Source organism: Salmo salar, chromosome ssa15, assembly GCF_905237065.1.
Source record: "Salmo salar chromosome ssa15, Ssal_v3.1, whole genome shotgun sequence".
Classification (NCBI taxonomy): domain Eukaryota; kingdom Metazoa; phylum Chordata; class Actinopteri; order Salmoniformes; family Salmonidae; genus Salmo; species Salmo salar.
Window position 1 is genome coordinate 83871690 of NC_059456.1, and position 26380 is coordinate 83898069.

Consider the following 26380-nt stretch of genomic DNA (forward strand, 5'->3'; position numbering starts at 1 on the left):
TTTATGAGTTCAGCAGGTTTATTCACCATGTTACTGAGGTGAATTGGAAGGTATTAGCATAGTCGTGATAATAATACGTTGACTTCCTCCTCCCTAATTGTTTTGGCTTCAGCACGCTGAGGGAAGCTGCAGAACCAGGCCTCTATCTGGCTTGTTTGTTTCTGAGATTCGGTGGGAGCCGGGGGAGCCAGCTGCAGAACAAATAAAGAGTTTGCCATGCAGAACTATGGAACCATGGACCTATGGAACTGAGCTAACTGACATTCTGAGTGGAAAAATAGACGATGTGCCTTGTCAATCAGTGTCAAGGCTGATGCATATCAGGGACATGCCTTGGGCTCAACACTGAAACACATCATCCTAAACATGCACATCTATACCAAGTATGCTGTCCAACTCACTGTATGGAGACCAACTGTTTAACTTTAGAGCATGTGAAGGTACATCAACCTGACTATTTGGGGGAGCGATCTTTCTCTCCTCATTTGGAATCTATTTACATCATTTTTCAGATGCTTTCACCCAAAGCGTCTCACATTTAACACATTTAATATGGCCCAAGGGAGAAAACACATCTTTAATGTTCCCTCCAACCAACTCAGCCATATGGTTTTGGGAATATTCCGAGGTGAGAGGAGAAGGGTGGTGTTGTGTTATATGTGTGGGGAGCTACTTGGGAACAGTGTGGAGATTGTCAGGAACAGTTTGTTTTGTCTGCAGATGAGGGGTGTTGATAAAGCTGGCCTCTTGTTGAGTGAGGCGTTGTCAGGCCAACATGCTCTGCTGCACCCTGTGCTACACCGCGCCACACTGGCTACAGACTCATCCGTCTAGTCTACTCCGCCAGCCCCTATCCCTCCTGCGCTCCCTGACAACTGAAAAGAAAGAAAAAGAGAGAAAGCTTAATTTCTCTAAATTGCTGTCAGGTTGTTGCAGTAATCCTGGGTGTCTGCTACACCTGGGTGACTGACTGACTGATTGGTCCATGGCAGGGAGACAGGGATTTTAGCAGGTCTATAGTGTTATTCTAGTGGACTGTTTGTTTACAGTGTGTGAAGAGGTGTTTTGTTCCTCAATATATCATGGTTAGGTAGTCCCACATGATCTTACTGTATTTCCTTGATAGGTAACTGTCAATATAGTGCTTGGCCATTTTTTCTAAGATGTTTTTTGTGCAGATCTTTTTTGAGTGGACACCTTTATCCAATGTCCTAACATCAACAGCAATATACTATGCTGAAAAAATATAAATGCAACATTTTTCATAAGCTGAAATAAACGATCCCTGAGATTTTCATACACACAAAAAGCTTATTTCTCTCAGATTTTGTGCACACATTTGTTTACATCCTTGTTAGTGAGCATATCTCATTTGCCAAGATAATCCATCCACCTGGCAGATGTAGCATATCAAGAAGCTGATTAAACAGCATTATCATTACACAGGGGCACCTTGTGCTGGGGGTCAATAAAATGCCACACTAAAATGTGCAGTTTTGTCACACAAGAAAATGCCACAGATATCTCAAGTTTTCAGTGAGCATGTAATAGGCAAGCTGACTGCAGGAATGTCAACCAGAGCTGTTGCCAAAGAATTGAATGTTCATTTCTCTACCATAAGCCACCTCCAACATTGTTTTAGAGAATTTGGCAGTGCGTCCAACCGGCCTCACAACCGCAGACCACGTGTATGGTGTCGTGTGGGGGAGCGGTTTACTTATGTCAACGTTGTGAACAGAATGCCCCATGGTAGCGGTGGTGTTATGGTATGGGCAGGCATAAGCTACAGACAACGAACACAATTGCAATTGCATGTTTCAGCATGATAATGCACAACCCCATGTCGCAAGGATCTGTACACAATTCCTGGAAGCTGAAAGTGTGCCAGTTCTTCCATGGCCTGTATACTCACCAGACATGTCACCCATTGAGCATGTTTGGGATGCTCTGGATTAACGTGTACAACAGCGTGTTCCAGTTCCCGCCAATATCCAGCAACTTCACACAGCCATTAAAGAGGAATGGGACAACATTCCACAGGCCACAATCAACAGCCTGATCAACTCTATGCGAAGGAGATATTTAGCACTGCATGAGCCAAATGGTGGTCACACCAGATACTGACTGGTTTTCTGATCCATGTCCTATCTTTTTTTTAAGGTATCTGTGACCAACAGATGGATGTGAAGTTTCATGTTTTTCATGTCACATGCACAAGTACAGTGAAATTCCTTTCTTGCAAACTCAAAACCCAGCAATGCAATAATCAATAACAATGTAATACTAGAAAAACACACAAGAAATAAGAAGAAATATGAAGAACACAATAAGTAAGTAAGCATACTATATACAGGGTCAGTTCCAATACCATATTCAGAATGTGCAGGTGTTCTGGAGTGATAGAGGTAGAAATGTATAGGGGTAAGATGACTAGGCAACAGGATGTATGATGAACAGAGTAGCAGCAGCTTGTATGTGAGTGGGTGGGTGTGATTGTGTGTAGAGTCAGTATAAATGTGTGTGTGAGTGAGCAGATGATGGAGTGAGTGTTTGTGAGTGTGTATGGCCCTCTCCGTGTGCATCGATACAGTGCAAAAATACAAATAGGTCAATAAAGATACAAGGCTAACTCAGATAGTCTGTGTAGCTATTGTGTTAGCTATTTATCAGTCTTATTGCTTGGGGATAGAAGCTGCTCAAGAGCCTGTTGGTGCCAGACTTGATGTACCGGTGGAAGCAGTGGAAGCAGTGAGAATAGTCTATGGCTTGGGTGGTTGAAGTCTTTAACGATTTTCCGGACCTTCCTACCACATCGCCTGATATAGATGTCTGGGATGGAAGGGAGCTCGGCCCCAGTGATGTACTGGGCTGTCTGCACCACCTTCTGTAGCGCCATGAGATCGAGGGTGCTATTGCCATACCAGGCAGTGATGCAGCCAGTCAAGATGCTCTCAATGGTACAGCTTTGAACTTTTTCAACCTCCTGAGGGGCTGTCTTACTTTCTTCACTACTGTGCGTGTGTGTTTGGACCATTTTAAGTCTTTAGTGATTTGGGCACTCTTGACCTACTCTTGACCTACTCAACTGCAGTCCTCCCCCCCTTGTAGTCTACGATCAGCTCCTTGGTCTTACTGATGTTGAGGGAGAGACTGTTGATCTGGCACTACTCTGCCAGGTCACTAACCTCCTCCCTGTAGGCTGAGTCATCGTCGCCAGTGATCAGGCATACCACCATCGTGTTGTCAGCAAAGTTGATGATGGTGTTGGTCATGCGTGGCCACGCAGTCCTGGGTGAACAGGGAGTATAGGAGGGGACTAAACACACACCCCTGTGGGGCCCCTGTGTTGACGTCCAGGATCCAGTTGTAGAGGGAGGTGTTCAGTCCCAGGGTCCTGAGCTTGGTGATGAGCTTGGAGGGGACAATGGTGTTGAACGCTGAGCTGTAGTCAATGAACAGCATTTTCACATAGGTACAGTATCTTATCTAGGTGGGTGAGGGCAGTGTGGAGAGCAATTGAGATTGTGTCATCTATGGATCTGTTGGGGCGGTTTGCAAATTGGAGTGGGTCTAGGGTGTCTGGTATGGTCACATACACATGGTTAGCAGATGTTAATGCGAGTGTAGCGAAATGCTTGTGTTTCTAGTTCTGACCGTGCAGTAATATCTAACAAGTAATCTAACAATTTCACAACAACTACCTTTTACACACAAGTGTAAAGGAATTAATAAGAATATGTACATATAAATATATGGATGAGCGATGGCCGAACGGCATAGGCAAGATGCAGTAGATGGTATAGAGTACAGTATATACATATGAGATGAGTAATATAAACATTATATAAAGTGGCATTGTTTAAAGTGACTAGTGATACATTTATTACATCCAATTTTTAATTATTAAAGTGGCTAGAGATTTGAGTCAGTATGTTGGCAGCAGCCACTCAATGTTAGTCATGGCTGTTTTTCAGTCTCTCGGTCCCAGCTTTGATGCACCTGTACTGACCTCGCCTTCTGGATGATAGCGGGGTGAACAGGCAGTGGCTCGGGTGGTTGATGTCCTTGATGATCTTTTTGGCCTTCCTGTGACATCGGGTGGTATAGGTGTCCTGGAGGGCAGGTAGTTTGCCCCCGGTGATGCGTTGTGCAGACCTCACTACCCTCTGGAGAGCCTTACGGTTGTGGGTGGAGCAGTTGCCGTACCAGGCGGTGATACAGCCCGACAGGATGCTCTCGATTGTGCATCTGTAAAGGTTTGTGAGTGTTTTTGGTGACAAGCCAAATTTCTTCAGCCTCCTGAGGTTGAAGAGGCGCTGCTGCTCCTTCTTCACCATGCTGTCTGTGTGGGTGGACCATTTCAGTTTGTCCGTGATGTGTACGCCGAGGAACTTAAAACTTTCCACCTTCTCCACTACTCTTCATGATTACAGAGGTGAGTACTACAGGGCGGTAGTCCTTGTGGCATGAAGCCTTAGAGTTCTTGGGGACCGGAAGGATGGTGCTCATCTTAAAACATGTGGGGATTACAGACTAGGACAAGGAGAGGTTGAAAATGAATATGCATGCCAACTGTTCTGCTCCTGCTCGGAGAACACTCCCTGGATTCTGTATCTGTGTTTGGGCCATTTATTTCAATTGACTGATTTCATCATATGAACTGTAACTCAGTAAAATCGTAGAAATTGTTGTGTGTTGCGTTTATATTCTTGTTCAGTATAATTCTTAGGTAAGTGGTGTGTGGTCAGCACTTCCTCAGTCCAAGGCCCAGCTGGGTGACTGGAGCAGGGACCATCTCCCACGCTAGCTAGCTGAGATCTGGCCTGGCTGGCCATTGTTGTTGGACACTTTGGGGAGCAAAAAGGAAGAGGGAAATGTGGTAAGCATAGGCCCAAATAACACTCTTATCTATACCACATGAAGGCAGTGCCATACGTGAGTAAAATAGCTATAAAAACAATTCTAATAAGTCCTGACTTATTAGAGATGTGGCTGTGCTGTTCGGTAAAAAGAAGAGCCTACTACAGTACACAAAGTGCATACTGTAGTAAGGTGTTGGGATGTATAAACTGAACTCCACAACCCCGTTTATCTTGCTTTGAACGGCCACTGTGTTTCCCAACTGTCAGCGGCCCGCGGCCCATCAATCAAGACGCGACATGTCTGGCCCGGTCCAGGGCTTGGAGGCATTTCTCGACCCTTCCTCCCCCCTACCCTACCCTCCCCTCCCCTCATCCCCTGCTAATCCCTATGAGGGCGTTGTCGGAGGGCCCTTATCAGATCTTACTAGGTCTCCCCCAGGAGGAGCATCAAGGCCTTATCTACTCTGTGTAAACAGCCTCGGCCAGGCATTGTTCCACCATTCTATTGTTGTAACATTTATTTGCTCTGAAGGATTGTTATTTTGTGCAGCTGAGGGGGGAAGAGGAGGTGGTGGGGTGATTCGTAGGCCAGTTCGGCACAGCGTGAGTCAGCGTAATTGCTGCTACGGAGGAGGATTGGTGTAAGAAACCTGTGTCCTTGTAAATAACACAATTGTAGAAATGTGAAATTGTTCAGATTGAGGGAGCAAGCAAGGGGGTTTCTGCCTGTGTTGTGTTAAAAAACACCAGCCACTGTTCCTTCAGTGTATTCCTCATCTGCACGTACACCATGGGTCTCAAGCCCTGCCAACCACTGCATACCTCACCTTACCTGCTGGTAAACAACGAACATAGTCCCAGGCATCCTGAAACATCCAAGCCCATCCCTTACTTTGTACAGTGTAGTACAATACAACACTACAGGTTGCTTCTTCCCATTGAATCATATTGATCAGAGCTGGATAGAGTATGTCCCAGTAGCAAAGCATGTACCCAGTCAACCCCAGTCCTGAGATGTTAGCTAGCATCCCAAAATCCCAGAGGAGTTCTTTCAAACAAAACAAATTATGCCATTTAGATGCCAATTAATTTCTATTTTTGACAGCTAAGTAAAAGTTAGCTCTTAAAGCCCCCATGCAGTCTTTTACATTTTAGATTTTTTTTTAAATCATCACTGTATTTTTAAATCATCACTGTATGACTAATAAATCACTGTGTGTTTTTATTTCATGAAAATAACTCAAAATATATTTTTTATAATTTATTTCCCTGAGCCTCCTTTTGCCATTGAAATGCTCTGTCTGATCGTGTTGGTGTGTTGATACAAATTTAAATATATATACATACACAGCTAGGGCCTACCTAGCTTACCCTAGAAGGGATACAGCTTTTGTCAAATTGCCGTCAAAACTTTTCCTAACCTTAACCTATTTCTCCTAACCTGCTACGTTAATTATCCTAACCTGCTGCGTAAGTTATCTTAACCTGCTACGAAAAGTCAAATCTGACAAATGCTGTATCCCATTTAGTCAAAACCCACTTACCCATTCAAAGTATGAGGATTCATATGCAGATATAAGATGACTGGTCATTGGTCAGATTGGGATTTCATGATTTGGGCCAAAAACTCCATCCCACAGGTTGAAATTCCAGGATTTTTCATTCAAACAGCTCTTACACAACAAGGGCATTATCATAATTTTCACAGTTTCTGAGTGTTATTTCGACCTCATAGTGTGGAAATATCATTAAAAAAAATCTACAATCAAATGTTTAACTGCACTGCCCCTTAAAGCTCTACTCTGCCCCAAAATAATAAACCAATGTGGTAATACATGAAAAGCATTTCTTTCTCAGTAGCCCAGTGTTAAACAGAAATATGATTCCATTCAAGATAGAGAGTTCACAACGTGAACATGAAGTGGAGATCACTTCCAATTCTTTACCTGGATGAATATCTCCTCTTTATGCCAAATTGCAGTAATAAAACCTTTTAGGGGTGTTTGAAATGTTCGACATCAGCCTGTGTTCCTCCCGACACACTGAAGACTCCCTGTCTACTCTTTTTGAAAACGGATCACTTAATGGGCGTGGCGTTTAACTCAACCCAAGCCCACTTCTTTGGTTGGAGGTATTCTTACAAGAGGCTTGCCAAGTAGAAAACTCATTGGCTGTGTCTATGACGCATACATAAAATATAAATGCAACATGCAACAATTTCAATGATTTTACAGTTCATATAAAGAAATCAGTTAATAAAAATGTATGGATTTCACATGACTGGGCAGGGGCGCAGCCATGGGTGGACATGGGAAGCTATAGGCCCACCCACTTTGGTCTCAGACGACCCCGCAGGTGAAGAAGCCGGATGTGGAGGGCTGACATGGTTACACGTGGTCTGTGGTTTTGAGGCCGGTTGGACGTATTGCCAAATTCTCTAAAACGACGTTGGAGGTGGCTTATGGTAGAGAAATGAACATGAAATTCTCTGGCAACAGCTCTGGTGGACATTCCTGCAGTCAGCATGCCAATTGCATGTTCCCTCATAGAGAGAAAAACGTTTTCTGTAAAATGTCTGGGATTTTTTATTTTAGCTCATGAAACATGGGACCAACACTTTACATGTTGCGTTTATATTTTTGTTCAGTGTAGTTTGGTAAACTATGATTTCAGAGTAGCTTCCCCAACACTGGTAATTGCAGTCATTTAAATATTGGATGGTAGGCTCCTGAACCCAATGTCCTCCACCTACCTTCATGTATTATGTTAATGGACTCAGCTCCATTGTATTCACAGGCATGGAGAGTGATATCAGAGGTACATGTATGAGTCCAGTGGTGTTCCATTCATCTGATAAAGACAAGCAGGGAATAAGGATAGAGAAAGTAACAATGCAGTGCTGGGTGGCAGGGGCAGGGGCAGGGAAGTTGGCTGCAGAGGTATGGGCTATTTCCTTTAGACAGACATATTCATGACTCTCTGCTTCTCAGACAGATTATTTCCAATTGGCTTCAGAACAAAATAATGAGACATTTGTAAGATAGTGAGCTAGAGGGAATGTTCATTAAATTGTCATTTTTTTTGTGGACGAAACAGTGATATGGGGAAATGATCGACAGGTAGTTCAGGAATTGAAAAATGGTCCAAAGCTCCTGTTATCAGTAGGGGAAACATACTCCTGCTCAGACTCCTGCTCAGACTGTCAACCAATGTCTCATTCCAAACAAAATAATTTTCTATTTAAAAAAACATTTTGTTATTTGCCAAGTCGCATTGCAATTTATTACTAATTCAAGCTGCAAGCTGCCATAAATATTATTTTTTCTCATTATAAAATCTTAAATGAGTTGTAAGAAGTTGTGTAAGTGAATAATGGGAATTCATACCTGTCTCTCTATATTCCCCCTCTTCCCAGACATTGACGAGTGTTCTTTTGACCGGGCGTGTGACCATTCCTGCGTCAACTCCCCTGGCAGCTTCCAGTGCTTCTGTCATAAAGGCTATGTTCTCTACGGTCTGGCACATTGTGGAGGTAAGGTGACACTTATCCCCCCTCTCCAGGTCTCTGTACACTATTACTCACCCAGTCCACCACACTTTCTCTAGACCGTTATCCCCCCTCTCCAGATCTCTGTACACTATTACTCACCCAGTCCACCACACTTTCTCTAGACCGTTATCCCCCCTCTCCAGATCTCTGTACACTATTACTCACCCAGTCCACCACACTTTCTCTAGACCGTTATCCCCCCTCTCCAGATCTCTGTACACTATTACTCACCCAGTCCACCACACTTTCTCTAGACCGTTATCCCCCTCTCCAGATCTCTGTACACTATTACTCACCCAGTCCACCACACTTTCTCTAGACCGTTATCCCCCCTCTCCAGATCTCTGTACACTATTACTCACCCAGTCCACCACACTTTCTTTAGACCGTTATCCCCCCCTCTCCAGATCTCTGTACACCATTACTCACCCAGTCCACCACACTTTCTCTAGACCGTTATCCCTCGTAACTTGAATATTCATTGGCATTACTTCATCTAGTTTCTATACCAACTGTATTTTGTGTAGTCTGTTTGTATGGCTAATAATTCCATATTGCTCACCAGACCAGTCAGTCTAATGCTAGCAATCCCGAGTTGGAGGAAGACTGATTTAGCCTTGATTTTGTGACATGAGTAGTACACAGTAGCACACATGGCTCCACCTGTTGCACTAAAACAAACAGCTCTTATAAGAGGATGTGCTTGATGCTGTGGTAAAGTTAATCTATTCCAGTGTGCTAGAGGTTTGGTAGTTCCAGACGACTGGTGTGTGCCAGATCTGCAGGGCAGAGAGAGAGAGGGACCTGTTTGAGCACATCAGGCTGTTTCAGCGGCCCTTTGATGGTCTGTGTATCACGGGTCTGAATCTGATGCTGTCTCCAGAGACCTCTCAGCAGAGGGTCTCTCAGAGGAGGTGTAGGACATTGAGAGTGAGAGAGAGAGTGACAGAGAGAGAAAGAGAGAGACAGAGCGAGACAGAGAAAGAGGAGAGAGAGAGAGAATTCACAAAATTGGACAAACACCAAATTGAGACTGTATGCAGAATGAAAAAATATCCTCCATGTACAATGTAAAACACCAAATAATGCATGCAGAGCAGAATTAGGCCGATACCCGCTAATTATCAAAATCCAGAAAAAGAGACGTTAAATTCTACAACCACTTAAAAGGAAGCGATTCCCAAACCTTCCATAACAAAGCCCTCACCAATAGAGGGATGAACCTGGAGAAGAGTCCACTAAGCAAGCTGGTCCTGCGGCTCTGTTCACAAACACAAACAGACTCCACAGAGCCCAAGGAGAGTAACACAATTAAACCCAAACATATCATGAGAAAACAAAAGATAATTACTTGACACATTGGAAAGAATTTACAAAAAAACAGAGCAAACTAGAATGCTATTTGGCCCTAAACAGAGAGTACACATTTGCAGAATACCTGACCACTGTGACTGACCAAACCTTAAGGAAAGCTTTGACTATGTACAGACTCAGTGAGCATAGCCTTGCTATTGAGAAAGGCCGCCATAGGCAGACCTGGCTCTCAAGAGAAGACAGTCTATGAGCACACTGCCCACAAAATGAGGTGGAATTTGAGCTGCACTTCCTAACCTCCTGCCAAATGTATGACCATATTAGAGACACATATTTCCCTCAGATTACACAGATCCACAAAGAATTTGAAAACAAACCCAATTTAGATAAACTCCCATATCTATTGGGTGAAATACCACAGTGTGCCATCACAGCAGCAATATTTGTGACCAGTGAAGAACAAACACCATTGTAAATATAACCCATACTTATGTTGATTTATTTTCCCTTTTGTACTTTAACTATTTGCACATAATATGACATTTGAAATGTCTTTGTTCTTTTGGAACTTTTGTGAGTGCAATGTTTACTGTAAATTGTAATTGTTTATTTAACTTTTTATTATCTATTTTACTTGCTTTGGCAAAGTTAACATATGTTTTCCATGCCAATAAAGCCCTTAAATTGAAATTGAATTGAGAGAGACCGAGAGAGAGACAAAGAGAAATAGAGACAGAGAGAGAGAGACAAAGAGAGAGAGCGACAGAGAGAGAGGAGAGAGAAAGAGACAGAGAGAGAGAGAGAGACAGAGAGACAGACTATGTACACACACAAAACACATAGCTTTCCAATTATTTATTCTCCATTCTTGTTTGTTTTGACAGGTCTACCAATGCAGGAATGTTATGATAGCATATTTCCAGCACATGGAATGTAAAATGTGTGAATGAGAGGGCAGAGTAGTTGCCTGGCATAAGAGCTGTGTGTGTATCTGTGTGCCATTCTAGAAAAGTCCTACTGGTGATGAATGACTCTCCCTCCCTCTTCTAGTCTACACTGTCGGAACTGTTAGATAACCCTGAGATTTATGTTGCTTCCCCTGCACCTCCTCTTCCACAGCAGTAACCAAGGTTGTGTTATTCCCCACCGTAGTTTATCAGTTGAAATATAGCTGCCAAACACTCCAGAGACTGCTCCTCAGTGCTTAACAATGGACTCACCCTAAATAACCCCTATTAGGTCAGTGACCTGCTGTGGAGGCCTGTCATCACTGGCTTCAGCTGACATCTGAGAGAGACTACCCTGACTGAGACATTAGGAAAACCACATGGTGGAGTTATACTGTGGCGTTAAAGTGAGAGAGGCATGCATTGAGGTGGTACGCTAGCTGTAGAGTAGATGTTACTGTCTGATTATTCTATCTGAATGAATCAATATGTTGTTTACATAAAACCAAGTTGATATTTGATCATTGGAATACAACTTATATATGTGTTCTATTTTACTTGGTTACAATCACTTGATAAGCATTGAGTAGACTTAAACTTCCTAAGGCTAGGTGGGACGCTAGCGCCCCGTCTCGACAACATCCAGTGAAATTGCAGAGCGCGAAATTCAAAATACAAAAATCGTTAATATTAAACATGAATGAAAATACATGTGTCATACATAATTTAAAAGCTTATCTTCTTATTAATCCAGCCGCATTGTCAGATTTCAAAAAGGCTTTTCGATGAAAGCATACCATGCGATTATCTGAGGACAGCGCCCCGCCCAAAAAATCTTTAAAATCATTTTCCAAACCAGCAGAGGCGTCACAAAAGTCAGAAATAGCAATAAAATAAATCACTTACCTTTGAAGATTTTCCTCTGTTTGCAATCCCAAGGGTCCCAGCTACACAACAAATGGTCATTTTGTTCGATAAAGGCCTTCTTTATATCCCCAAAAAGTCAGTTTAGTTGGCGCATTTGATTCAGTAATCCACCCATTCCAGTCGTTCAACATGCAGACAAAGCAATCCCAAAAGTTACCAATAAACTTTGTCCAAACAAGTCAAACAACGGTTCTAATCAATCCTCAGGTACCCTAATATGTAAATAAACTATAACATTTAAGAAGGAGAATAGTATGTTCAATACCGGAGATAAATAACGAAGTGCGCGCCCTCAACCATGGGCGCCACAAGACTACAGTCCAAATGAGAGCCACCTTGAAAAAGTACAAATTCTAGCAATCTTTTCAAAAAACAAGCATGAAACCCTTTCTAAAGACTATTGACATCTAGTGGAAGCCATAGGAACTGCAATCTGGGAGGATTTCCTTTGAATATCCCATAGACAAGTGTCTGAATGGGTGGTGACCTCAAAAAACAAAAATTCCGGATGGATTCTCCTCTGGTTTTTTCCGGCCATATCAGTTCTGTTATACTCACATACATTATTTTAACAGTTTTAGAAACTGAGTGTTTTCTATCCAATACTACCAATTATATACATATCCTAGCTTCTGGGCCTGAGTAACAGGCAGTTTACTTTGGGCACGTCAGTTATCCGAACTTCCGAATACCGCCCCCTAGCCCTAAGAAGTTTTTAAGAAAACAAGGTACCCCATTCTCTACAGACATGGTGCCCTCAGTTTACTGTTGACCTTCACAGTCAAACTGTGATTAGCCTATTCTATAGCCTCTCAGTCTCACTGGAGTCTGGGGCAGAAGAATGTGTGTCTGCGTGTCAGGGAGATGACAGGTATTGCTGCCTATTGAAGAAAGCAAGAGCCGGCGGGTGAGCTAGCTCATTTTCATGTTTCTTTTCGTTCCCCCGTGGAGTTGGAGTAATGCCTTTGAAACCAGCGGATGATATCATCCACAGACAATAATGATGCATGAGGTCAGCATACGTCAATCTGAATGTCTTTTTCTTCTCTCTCTTTGACTCTCCCCTCTTATTCTCCAATCCCACATTGGCCTCTGGGATAAATGAGTTGATTTCTTCTGAGCAAACAGAAAGAAAAACAGACAGAGCTAGCTGTAGAGAGGGCTTGACAAAGATTTACTCAAAGTTTTTTTCACATTTCAAGCTTGAGAAGAAAAATAGAAAAACTCTCTCTCTCTCTGTCTCTCACTCTCTCTCTCTGTCTCTCTCTCTCACACACACTCTTTCTCTCACTCTCTCTGTCTCTCTCTCTCTCTCTCTCTCACACACTCTTTCTCTCACTCTCTCTCTCTGTCATTAAATGGAGTTATTCAAGGTGAAGGTCAGATTTCTTCAGACAAGCAGCTTGACAGACAGATGCATCTCCTTTGCTTTGTGGCAACACAACCCCAGCCAAACACTATTGATGAAGTCATCATCTCCATGGTGGGAGAGAGCAGTGGAGGCTTGTAGACTGTTTTATTCACGCTGAATAATCAAGCTAATCGATATTCTATCAGCAGGCCATATCATCAATCACTGTTATTATCTGTGTTTCTCTCCTGGTGTCCCTGTCACTAAGTCTGGCTTGGCCCAGCACCGAGCCACACCCCTTTGCCTTGTCCCCCTCATCCTCAGCACCAAGCCACACTGCCTTGCCTTGTCCTCCTCATCCTCAGCCCCGAACCACACTGCCTTGCCTTGTCCTCCTCATCCTCAGCCCCGAGCCACACCGCCTTGCCTTGTCCTCCTCATCCTCAGCCCCGAGCCACACCGCCTTGCCTTGTCCTCCTCATCCTCAGCACCGAGCCACACCGCCTTGCCTTGTCCTCCTCATCCTCAGCCCCGAGCCACACCGCCTTGCCTTGTCCTCCTCATCCTCAGCACCGAGCCACACCGCCTTGCCTTGGTTTTGGTTTATGTGTGTTAAAAAGTTATTATCATTTACTCCTCTCTGGCTCTGTAAAGTCCCTCCAAGTGTTCTTCTTCCCAAAGAGAGAGAACTTTGGTGGGAAGAGAAGTTTCTGACCAAGGGGAAATGCAAAGCAGTGATATCACGTCCTGGATTGAAATGAGAAATCAGGCCTGTTTATCAAAACAGACATTCATCTTTTGTAGAAGTGATCACTGACAGTAGAACTGAGTGAGTGAGTGAGTGAGTGAGTGAGTGAGTGAGTGAGTGAGTGAGTGAGTGAGTGAGTGAGTGAGTGAGTGAGTGAGTGAGTGAGTGAGTGAGTGAGTGAGTGAGCATACAGTACCAGGCAAAAGTTTGGCCACACCTACTCGTTCAAGGGTTTTTCTTAATTTTTACTATTTTCAACCCAATTGAGATGGTTTGAGATGAGTTGGGCCGCAGAGTGAAGGAAGGGCTGCCAACAAGTGCTCAGCATATGTGGGAACTCCTTCAAGGCTGTTGGAAAATGCATTCCAAACCCTTGAATGAGTAGGTGTGTCCAAACTTTTGACTGGTACTGTATGTCTATGTGTTTGATGTGTTTAATTGTTGCCTTGTGGATTTCCACTCATATGAGTGTCTTGGATGCTGGGTCTAGACATACAGGTAACTGTGATAATAAAAGTGTCTGGAACTCTATTGGAGGGATGTGACACCATCTTCCATGAGAAATTCCATTTTGTTGATGGTGGTGGAAAAAGCTGTCTCAGCCACCGCTCCAGAATCTCTCATTGGTGTTACAATTGGGTTGAGATCTGGTGACTGAGACACACAGCCTTTATACCCCCATGCTCATTTGAGACCCATTTTGAGATATGTATTTCTTCTTGCCATGGTAGCCAAAATAATGAGCAACTGGGCATTTTTATACATAACCCTAAGCATTATGGGATGTTTTAATTGCTTAATTAACTCAGCACTGGATTTCAAAATATTTTGTATCTCAAGTTTTTATCTTAAGTATTTACAAAAGTTTACCTGTACATGGTCATAACTGTCCATTTTCCTCTGCAGATATTGATGAGTGCAGTATAAACCGCGGTAGCTGTAAATATGGCTGTGTCAACACTCAGGGCAGCTATGAGTGTACTTGTCCAACTGGATACAAGCTGCACTGGAACAGGAAGGACTGCATTGGTATGTAACAACACCACCACCCGGTGGTCGGGACATAGAAACACACATTATGGCTCTGTTCCAAAGTCATGGAAAGGATGTTGTAATTGATGAGTAGTGTATGATTGTGATGTTGTTTTTATGTTCATCCAGAGCTGGTGAAATGTCTGCCTGGCCTAGCTCCCAAGACCACTCTGACCTGCAGTAAAACGGGCAAGAAGGAGAGCTGCTCCCTCACCTGCACCTCCAAGGCTCACTATCTGGCAGGTAGAGGCATCCATATACAATATCAGCGTTAATACACGTTGTTACAGTTTCTATCTCAAACATTGTGTGCTATTGATTTAAATGACTTCTGACTGAAGCTGTAACGATATGTTGGATCATTTACAGAATCTGACAGCAGCTATACAGTGAGCTGTGGCATCCCCATCCTACGAGGCAAATCCCCAGCCAGACTGAACACAAGCAGCAGTCCGAGCTGCATAGGTACAGCGTCCTACAGAGGCATTCTTAGGACTTAGGTAGAAGGTTGCAGATGTAGCTAGGGTTAGGGTTAGGGTTGCAGCTGGATCTAGGGTTAAGGTTAGGGTTGCAGCTGGATCTAGGGTTAGGGTTAGGGGTTGTGGTCAGTATCAATGGGTTTGTATATTGTTCCTATCTGTGCCACTGCATATATGCATCTGTTGTGGACGGAATGGTCCTATTGTAGTGTGGTCCTCCTCTACACCCATCCACCTGCAATGCTCTGTTTGCCTGTAGAAACAGGGGCCCCTCCAGTGAAGCAGACCGCCTCTTTCAAGATCAAAGATGCCAAGTGCCACCTGCACCCCAAGCTGACAGGCCGGGCTGAGGACAGGGGCCGAGCGCTGGGGCCAGGTGAGGGGCCACATCTGGCCTACATTCCAGACCTTGGTAATGATGGCCTTACAAAAAAACTGACAATTCAACTACAGTGCATTCTTTTTTCTGTATGTCTCATATTCAGTGTGTGCATATTCAACAGCAAATTTGTAGGTAAGTGGGTCTCTGTGTATTTGCTACATAGTAACCCTCACTGTGATTATGTGCAATGAAGGCAGAAATCTGTCTAACATATGCTGCTAACAGACCAACGCTACCACCCCACCCCTAACCCATGAAAGACCCAGCATTGATGTTGACTCCCAGTAACTTACAATGTTGTTTTACAATAATGTGTCTCTAGGAAGTGGACAGCCCTGCAATAACTGCCTGGTTACGTTTGTCAACCTCAAATGTGACTCCTCCAAGAAGGCCAAAGGGCGTCGTGTCCGTAATCCCACCAACAAAGAAGTGACACGCATCACCCTGGAGCTCGAGGCGGAGGTCAAGCCAGGAGACACTACAGGTCAATCAGTACTGAGATTTACAAGATGTCTGCTTTGATATATCTCCCTGACACTGTGATTGACTGATTGATTCATTTTTGATTGCTTAATTCATTCATTGATGAATTGATTGATTGATCTGGTAATATGGACTGTCCCTTCTCCCCCATAGGGAGCTGTAACCTGAGTTGCCTGCGCCAGCGCATGGAGAAGCAGGTAAAGACATACATCAAGGCCCTGAAGAAGTCGATCAACCAGGAGCGTTTCCTGATCCGCGTGGCTGGGCTGGAGTACGAGGTGGCCCAGAAGCTGCCCCAGGTCGCTTCAGGCCACGAGAACTGTGGTCCAGGACGGGAGAAGGACAGTGGACGCTGTGGTAAGAAAGACCAGTTTGGCAGCCATCTTTCTCTGTCACCGGTTACCATGCAGACCATGACTCTGTACGAAAATGTTATTATATCACAGATGGCATAAACAGTCAAGACACTGTCGTGACACAAACCATAAACTGACATAGGTTCTCATGACTATTTATGACTCGTGTGTACTTATGTATTCATATAGTCTCATGTACTGAATACAAAAACATCTCCAGAGCTGTGGTGTGCTAGTTAGTTTGGAGCCAGGAGTTTTTGGTGTCAGTGTGTGTACTGTATAGCTCTCTCACCAGACCCCTCCTGGCTATTCTCTCAGTCAGATGTTTGCCAGGATCGTACTACCACGGGGAACAGGAGCGCTGCATCCAGTGCCCACCTGGCACCTTTCAGGAGAGGGAGGGGCAGCTGGCCTGTGACCTGTGCCCTGGCAGTGATGGGCATGGACCTGCCGGAGCACGCAACATCTCCTCCTGTGCAGGTACATACACACCCCTGATGGCAGACTGCACTAATTATCCATTCATATGTCTGCATGTGCCAACATTGTACAGTAACCTATAGTGAAGTGCAGCACAGGGTACTGTACATCTCTATCTGACTGAAAGTGTCTTGTTACTGTTGTCTTCATCAAGGTCAGTGCCCTACTGGCTACTTCTCCAGTGATGGGTTTCAGCCATGCCAGCCATGCCCGTTTGGCTCCTACCAGCCTGACCTGGGACGGACCCTATGCTTCCCCTGCGGAGGGGGGCTGAGCACCAAACGGGAGGGGTCCAGCTCCTTCCATGACTGTGAGGTCAAAGGTCAGTTACATCATATTATCCTCACATCTGTGCCATCAATATTATTTCACCTCAGATTTGGTTTGTAAGTGTGCATATGTGTGTGTCCCTCTCCTCTCTGCAGTTCAGTGCTCCCCTGGCCACTACTACAACACTACGGTTCACCGCTGTATTCGCTGCCCTTTGGGCAGCTACCAGACAGAGTTCAGACAGAACTACTGCATCACCTGTCCTGGTAACACCACTACAGACTTTGATGGGGCCACCAGTGTCTCTCAGTGCAAGAGTACGTTCCTGATTGTATAAACCTGCTATTTGCATACAGAATGCATTTTCTGACAGAATCACTTTTTATTTTGGACTTTCAAAAATTTTGCCTTGAGCCTTCATTTGCATACCTTTTCTATGAATATTACATTAAACATCCAGGTTGCAAATCCACACGTAACAAATATTTTTTTTTATTGTATCTATCTAGCCAAATAGAAATATGTATTTTATTTTGAAATATTGGCTCTCTTCCCAAAACTCCAGATGGACTCACTAATAACTTGTATTATTTTGTGTGTGTGTGTGTGTGTGTGTGTGTGTGTGTGTGTGTGTGTGTGTGTGTGTGTGTGTGTGTGTGTGTGTGTGTGTGTGTGTGTGTGTGTGTGTGTGTGTGTGTGTGTGTGTGTGTGTGTGTGTGTGTGTGTGTGTGTGTGTGTGTGTGTGTGTGTGTGTGTGTGTGTGTGTGTACATTAGACCGAGAATGCGGAGGAGAGATGGGCGAGTTCACAGGTTACATTGAGTCGCCCAACTACCCCGGAAACTACCCAGCTAATGTAGAATGTATCTGGATCATCAACCCACCCAACAAGCGCAAGATCCTCATGGTGGTGCCTGAGATCTTCCTGCCCTCAGAGGACGAGTGTGGAGACGTACTGGTTATGAGGAAGAACTGTAAGCACCTCTCATATAACCCAGCGCATGTGTTTAATACCATTCCATTCACTACATTCCAGCCATTATTATGAGCCGTCCTCCCATCACCAGCCTCCTCTCAACCCAGTGTGGTGTTCCACAACCACAATACCCATCCACTCTATAGAGATCGGATCTAGGTTTCAATAAACACTGAAAATTCTCAAACAACAAATACTGTACTATACATAGTTCCATTTTAAGGTTTTAGTTTTTAATGCGTCAACTTGAGAAGCTTTCAAGTTGAGGAAATGATCTTAAGAGCAGATTGAGATTGAGTGCCTGCATACCCAATGTGCAAAGTATTTTGTCAATCTTCTGTGTATCTCGTCTGTTCTTCCAGGGTCGGCCACATCCATCACCACCTATGAGACGTGTCAGACGTACGAGCGACCTATAGCCTTCACCGCTCGCTCCCGCAGACTCTGGATTAACTTCAAGTCCAACGAGGCTAACAGTGCCCGAGGCTTCCAGATCCCCTATGTCACCTATGACGGTAAACTCTCACCCAACCACACAGACACCCACTGAGGAAACAGAGGGGGCAAGTCTTCAGATTCTGAGGTGTTTACTGTATCATGTGTTTTTGTGGATTCACAGAGGATTATGAACAGCTTGTAGAGGACATTGTCAGAGATGGAAGACTCTATGCCTCTGAAAACCATCAAGAAATCCTAAAGGTTAGTGCCTGCTGCTAAGATACATACTACTGCATCCCTCAGTGGGTCATGTTCATGTTAAAGTCAGGTATTGTCTGAGTAAACACTTTTGTATTCTTGAATACTTGTCAGTAAAGTGTGCTGTGTTGTTCTCTTCTTCCTATCAGGATAAAAAGCTGATTAAAACTCTCTTCGACGTGCTGGCCCACCCAAACAACTACTTCAAGTACACCCCTCGGGAGTTCAGCGAGATGCTGCCGCGCTCCTTCTTGCGCCTCATAAGCAGCAAAGTCTCCGCCTTCTTGCGACCATATAAGTAGTCTCCACATCAAACCCCGCCCCAGAAGGACCAGATCCCGCCCCCCTCTAACAGGCCAAACAACAAACTCTCACAGGACTTCTAACAAGTTGACAGAAATAACTATTTTTTTCTTCTATTTTTTCATACTGTAGGCTTTGACGACACACTTCACTATGCAGCCTCATATGTTGAACTCAATCTGTTTTGCAGTATTTAGTTGTATGCCCTTTTAATTTCTCCAAAACCATGCAGTATCTGAAGCCAACCAACTTGAGTCAAAGTACAGTACAGGCTTTCTTGCCCATCTCTTCTTTCTGAATATTTATCACGACTCCAATATGCTTGTGTCGTTCTATTTTTTTGTTTGTTGCTGTTGTCATTCTTGTTTCTATTATCATATAGCATAGATGGCCTTGTCTGTCATTTTCACAGCAATCCATAATTAGAAGGATATGTGTGCATTTCAGATGACGCATGTTGTCTGTTTGTTGACAAAATGGACAACGGTAGAGGCATTTATGTCAAACAGGAAGAAGGATATTACAAGGGCAATATGTTTGTCACATTTGTTTTGAGCTGGAACAGGATTATCGTAAACGTGCTTTAATAAATAGTCTTTCACTTAAATTCCAGCTTTAACTCTTACCATGCCAGGATGAGTCTGTTTTGATAAATGAGTATCCTTTTGTATATCTATATCCTCCATAAGCAATCCTCAAGGAGAAGGACCTGTCAGTTTCATGTCATTGTTACATTCCATAACATTCAAAGCCTTACTATATCTGAGCTCTTAGAGCAACTTCTTGTTAAGGTATTACTGTTAAAACAGTTATTCCGTTTTTTTCTTCTGTCCAGATTGTATAACTGTCTGTTACCTACCTACAGATATTTTCTGTTAGTCTATATCCAAGTTAACTTAACAAAGTGTATAAATTGTAGTTTATTTTAAAAAATTGAGACGGTGATGGACATTTTGGAAAATAAATAGAAAACTAGATTTGTGAGAATCACAGGAGAGAGACAAAATAATGTCTCTATGGTCCATGACTGGTGAGGATAGAGACAGATAAATGTCTCTATGGTCCATGACTGGTGAGGATAGAGACAGATAAATGTCTCTATGGTCCATGACTGGTGAGGAGAGATACAGAGAAATGTCTCTATGGTCCATGACTGGTGAGTGAAACAGAGATACATCTTAATTAAAGGACAAGGCTCTGTGATACAGAAAATGTCTTTATTGGACACAACTCTGTGAGAGAGAGATAGAGAAATGTCTATGAGGGACATACGTTTGCTGCTTCTTTTAAAAAAGGTCACTTTAATTCTTCAATTTCAAGTCCTCTTTCTGTGCTCGCATCACACTAATAGTCCATTGAATTAATATAAAAGAATGTTCTGTTCAGAGAGATGCATCATAAGTATAAATACAGTCCTACACCTGTCCTCATCCAAGTTGAATGTCATATCACATTTGCATCTCCATCCATGGATTACCAACTGATTGTAATGTTTTTCTTTCTTTCAAAAATTGACACGGTTTGAATCCTTTTTAATCTAAATACACTTGAGCAGATTCTGTCCCAATAAGACCAGCTCTTCCAAAGACTGTCCGCACAGCAAAAGCCTAGTTATTATCTTGTGCACTAGATCTAGAGCCTGTCATCCTACCTTTGTTGTGTAAGTGCAATGAATGAAGTCTCCATTGTGCTACTCCTCTCTTTGTGTCTAAAGAAATACTAAAAAACAATGTTAATATTTGTCAAAACATAACAAAGGATTGTCTTTTCTTGGACTAATTTAAAAAACAAATGTGACTGGCGTTAGGGTTTTGAATGAAGTTACTTTATATTCAGCATCACACTACAATAATGTTGAAAAACAAATATAGTTGATCAATGCAATACTATTACAATGGAATTATTGCAATGTAAAAACAAATGACAATGATAACAAGTAATCCTAATACACTCAAACCTTTGTTGAAGAAGAATCAACATGTTAGCTACTGCTCTTAAATATAAAGGATTTCCCTGTTTTTATTTGATTTTAGATATTTTTTTTTGTAAATAAAAGAGAAAATGAACAGTGTAAATGGTAAAAGCTATTGTACAATACCTTTAGATAGTTGTAAGCACAGGTGCTTCTGGATAAGAGAAAAGGATTTTCACCACATTGCTAAATTGTAAGACAAGCGTGGCCTAGCCATGCAGACCTCATAGTCAGAAGGAACTGTTTAATACACATCACAGAATATCTGCTATATCTGTATTCTTTTCAATGTTTGTTTTAAAGTTGCCATTAGTATTTATACCACCCTGTTTTTTTTTAAATCCCAACATTTCGATGTCAATAGCAACAGTCCATAGCACTCACTGTTACCACCTGTCCCAACTCACCCTTTCCCTCTCTTCATCCCTCTGTCCCTGCAGCCTGAACACACCAGATGGTTGAGTTTTTTTGGTTTGTTTTTTTACATGAGTTTGCTATGATGTATCATAGACTTGATAATGGTATTTGCACTTGAAAATTGTTATTGCTCATGTAAAAATGTCTGGATTTTGTATTGTCTTTTTAAATGAATGGAATTGCTGTTCTTACATTTCTTGTAGCTCTCGTTTGTTCTCTAAATGCTCGCCTACTGTGTTCAACCCATGAAGATGAAGATGCCCACATGCATGTAACTTTATCAACTGTAAAAAAAAATTAAAAAAAAGTATGTACAGAGATGAAATGAAACAAGATTATGAGCTTGTTTCTGTCAAAAACACTTATCAAAATAAACATACTGTAATTGAGTTTAATTTCTAATATTATTTGATGTCAAAGTAGCCCTTTTCTTTAAATATGTTCATGAGACTAAGGAGGACATCTCAGAATCCCTGTTTATACCTGGTTCTAACTTGCATCCTTTGTCCTGATCTTGTCCACATTCTGAATGTGCCCACATTTTTTGACAGGCGTAGACAATCAAAAGACACATTGTGATCTGATTGTGATGAGATCCTGCTGCCCGCCTCCGGAGGTAGTCGAACATGCATTGTATAGACATCTCTGGACAGAGAAACCATTTAAATCAGAATTATTCCACCCTCTAAAATCATTGACAGGTTGCTGCATTGACTGATTACATCAATATGTGTCTTACAAAAAAATAACATATCTTATTTTGAAAGAAAAGCTGTGAAATAATGTGCCTAAAGGAAGGGACCAGGATATCTGGTCACAACACAGACACAGTGGACAGATAACATACATTTAAAATACTATGTGTAGACAACACATTTCTGGAAATGTGGGAACAATCAGAATGTACACAAGATCAGGACAAAGGACCCATGTTAGCACCAGGCATAAACGGGGCTAGACAATAACCATCTCTTAAAAACAATTACAGCAGATAAGGGGTGTGTCAGGTATTATTTTGTGTATTAGGTTTGTGTACTGGTCTTTCTGACTCACCCTTGAAACTGGAATGGAAAAAGACAAGAAAATAATTTGAGCATCAATTTAATCCAAAACTGTGCTGAAATTACATCCAGTGCTGTAGAAGTACAACAAGTTTTTAAACCATGTATAATGTCTCTAAATGATAAAATCTTAAATCAAGTCATACTAACACTTGTGTTGTCTTAAAGGTTAAAAAAAAAAAGTTAAAAAAATTACCCCTCACCATGTTTAACAGCAGACAAAGTCCCCTAAATGATATTTTTTCAACTTGAAATTTGCTTACTTTCCTAGAGTGACCCCAACATTAGAAAAAGTGAAACATCGCTTTTGTTCATATTTCCATGAAAGCTGTACACCACCAGGGTACAAAGATTGTCTTAGGGTCATTTTTGACCCGGTAATTATAAAATAATTTACACACCACAAAAACCACAAAGACACACACACACACACACAATGAGAAATTGAGATTGTGTGCTACTGATTGAACTCAGACAAAACTAAAACTTTCTTGTTCACGTTTTTGTATCTATTATCTTATTTTATTTGTATTTATTGTTGTTTATACACCTTGTGGGTGGGGGCAATGGTTAAAGAATGGGAGAAGACTAGTACTTTGTAGTTGAATTCCTCATTGTATATAAGAATATATAAGAATATGTCACTATGTTGCCAAAAACGTTCAAGACTTTTTGTTTCCCTTCTGCTACTTTCTTAGGCTATACTAGTGCTATCTCGTGCTAAAAAATGTGTTTACACCTTTGCAGTACCTTTAGCAATAATAATAAACCTCTACTTTAGTAAAGAAAACAATTGACAGGTGTGTTGTAATAAAAACGAGTGGTGTCCACTGGTTAAATGCCGTCTTTCTGCAATGTGAAGAGGGAAAACCAAGATATTCACAAAGTTTGATGAATGACAGGTTGTTTCTTCATGCAAAATAGATTTGGGGTTTAAAATTCAACTTAGCTGCTTTATTTTAGGGGTTTAGTGAAGGCGGGTCATTTTTTACCCTTAGGACAAGGGGAGTATACAGAATGTTAAGGCTACACAAGGGTTAAACAGTGATCAATAGAATAGAAAGGTCGTTGCAGCACACAAGGGTTAATATGAGCTAATTAACAGGTTCCTCCACTTTTGTGTCATCAGATAAAACTGCTGACACTGCAGCCGTGACACCAATTTGTTGACCGTATACGTGTTGACATGACAAACCAGGGCCTGTATTGGGGACACTCACAGTAGGCAAAGCCCAATGCAGCTGACAGATAAATAGACATAACATTCCTTTACTTTGAAGGGCCCGTATCAACAATGTGCTGTTCTATCTGTAGCCTACATGTCACCTTTTGTTTCACAACAAAAATTCATTGGACCAACCATTTCATTATATTAAAAGCATTATACCCCACTCATAACGTTAAAGTGTTGTCTAAATTGAAGAGGTCATATACAAAGGGTATCAAGGTCTATTCTCTTTCCAAAACAAACCATTGACATGGTTTAGTAAGTCCTGCCATTGGGAACACCCGTTTCAGTCAGATCCGCTTTAGCAAACATCTGCATAGCTGATGTTTTCTTGGTGTCGGAGGTGGAACTGCATTAGAGCTGTCAAATCCACAAGCAGCTCCGGGCATTGTACCTATAGCGGACATTGCCATTGGATGCACGGAGTCGCATTAATATAAATCCCATTCAGCTTTGTTTACAAGTTCTAACACTGGAATGTGAGATATAATCTACACTTCAATTAGGCTAATAGAAATCCTCATTATTTTGTTTAATAATTGTACAATTTGAGCAACATTATTTCTATTTAGCCTAGTTTCTCACTGTAAACTTCTAACACGAGTGGGACGGGTGTGGCTTCGTGACAATGGTCAAGAACAACTGCTCACCAATTTGACAGCTCCAACCGTTACCCCCGACACCTCCAAACAACATCTATGCGGGTGTAGACTATCGCCGGTTAATGCTTGATCTGATTAAATCTAGACCTTAATGAGCCACTTCAATTCTAAATGCTATACTTCATCATTTTGACTTGAGTATGATGATTTTTGACAGACAATGATTAGAAACCATATGAACCCAACCTGATGGTATTTTAAAAGGGGATACAATTTTAGGAACCACAAAAGAGGAACCAGCTCTCTATCTCAACTAGACAGACCTATATTGCTGCTCAACAACCAGTTTGTATAATGGGTTTTCATGTGCGTCACACCTAAAACCACACAAACCACATTTCAGATTTCTATCACTGACTGGCTGGCTACTGAAGCTTCTATCTACTGTACTGTAGGCTATGTAGTAGTACATTTTCTCTGCCTTCTAATTTGGTTCCTTTACAACTGCCAATCACTACACCAAACAAAATAATATGAGCGAATCAGATCATTTTTTCACTGGTTAGCATGGTTCCAAAAACATTGAGGAATTAGAGGAACTTTAGGAAATGAAGTCCAACCAATGCTGTCAATGTTCTTGTCAAAGGATATGTGAAAGGAGAAGTTATAAAGGCACATACCTAACTGTAAAAATACCATCAGGTTTATTCTCCATTTGAAAACACAGCGCAAAGGGTTGTGCATTGTTCTATATAAGAGCACAACATACACTACATAACCAAAAGTATGTGGACACTTGCTTGTCGAACATCTCATTCCAAAATCATGGGCAGTAATATGGAGTTGGTCCCCCTTTGCTGCTATAACAACCTGTACTCTCCTGGGAAGGCTTTCCACTAGATGTTCAAATATCGCTGCGGAGACTTGGTTTCATTCAGCCACAAGAGCATTAGTGAGGTCGGGCACTGATGTTGGGCAATTAGCCCTGGTTAACAGTCAGCTTTCCAATTCCTCCCAAAGCTGTTCGATGGGGTTGAGGCCAGTCAAGTTCTTCCAGACTGATTTGGACCTCACTTTGTGCACAGGGGCATTGTCATGCTGAAACAGGAAAGGGCCTTCCCGAAACTGTTGCCACAAAGTTGGAAGCACAGAATCGTCTAGAATGTCATTGTATGCTGTAGCTTTAAGATTTCCCTTTACTGGAACTAAGGGTCCTAGCCCGAACCATGAAAAACAGCTGCAGAGCATTATTCCTCCTCCACCAAACTTTACAGTAGGCACTATGCATTCAGGCAGGTAGCGTTCTCCTGGCATCCGCCAAACCCAGATTTGTCCGTCGGACTGCCATATGGTGACGAGTGATTCACCACTCCAGAGAACGCATATCCACTGCTCCAGAGTCCAATGGCGGCTGGCTTTACACCACTCAAGCCGACACTTGGCATTGCGCATGGTGATCTTAGGCTTGTGTGCGGCTGCTCGGCCATGGAAACTCATTTAACGAAGCTCCTGATGAATAGTTATTGTGCTGATGTTGCTTCCAGAGACAGTTTGGAACTCGGTAGGGAGTGTTGCAACCGAGGAGAGACCCACTCGTGGTCCTGTTCTGTGAGCTTGTTTGGCCTACCACGTTGCATCTGAGCCGTTGTTGCTCCTAGACATTTCCACTTCACAATAACAGCACTTACAGTTGACCGGGGCAGCTGTAGCAGGGCAGAAATTTGACGAACTGACTTGTTAGAAAGGTGGCATCCTATTACGTTGAAAGTCTTCAGTGAGACCATTTTACTCCCAATGTTTGTCCATGGAGATTGCATGGCTGTGTTTTGGATTTTATACACCTGTCAACAGAAAATGGTGTGGCTGAAATAGCGAAATCCACTAATTTGAAGGGGTGTCCACATATTTTTGTATATATTATGAACGAGTTAATGACACACAAACA

The 26380-nt window shown here is 42.5% G+C and overlaps 1 protein-coding gene across 4 annotated transcripts in view; it reads left to right on the forward strand.

The window, feature by feature from the left end:
- LOC106572352 (signal peptide, CUB and EGF-like domain-containing protein 3) overlaps nt 1–21933 on the forward strand; it is a 106935-nt gene extending 85002 nt beyond the window's left edge. For 2 of the 4 annotated variants that reach the window (XM_014146408.2, XM_014146410.2), the window contains 14 exons: nt 8278–8394; nt 14606–14728; nt 14861–14974; nt 15101–15196; nt 15470–15622; nt 15915–16076; nt 16229–16432; nt 16750–16911; nt 17066–17233; nt 17337–17498; nt 17957–18154; nt 18519–18671; nt 18776–18855; nt 19002–21933. In XM_014146408.2, the coding sequence (XP_014001883.1) occupies nt 8278–8394; nt 14606–14728; nt 14861–14974; nt 15101–15196; nt 15470–15622; nt 15915–16076; nt 16229–16432; nt 16750–16911; nt 17066–17233; nt 17337–17498; nt 17957–18154; nt 18519–18671; nt 18776–18855; nt 19002–19154 (2045 nt within the window). In that variant the 3' untranslated portion in view covers nt 19155–21933. The remainder of the gene's footprint in view (nt 1–8277; nt 8395–14605; nt 14729–14860; nt 14975–15100; nt 15197–15469; nt 15623–15914; nt 16077–16228; nt 16433–16749; nt 16912–17065; nt 17234–17336; nt 17499–17956; nt 18155–18518; nt 18672–18775; nt 18856–19001) is intronic. The other 2 variants (XM_014146409.2, XM_014146411.2) reach the window with 1 other exon arrangement.
- Nucleotides 21934–26380: the final 4447 nt, after the last annotated feature.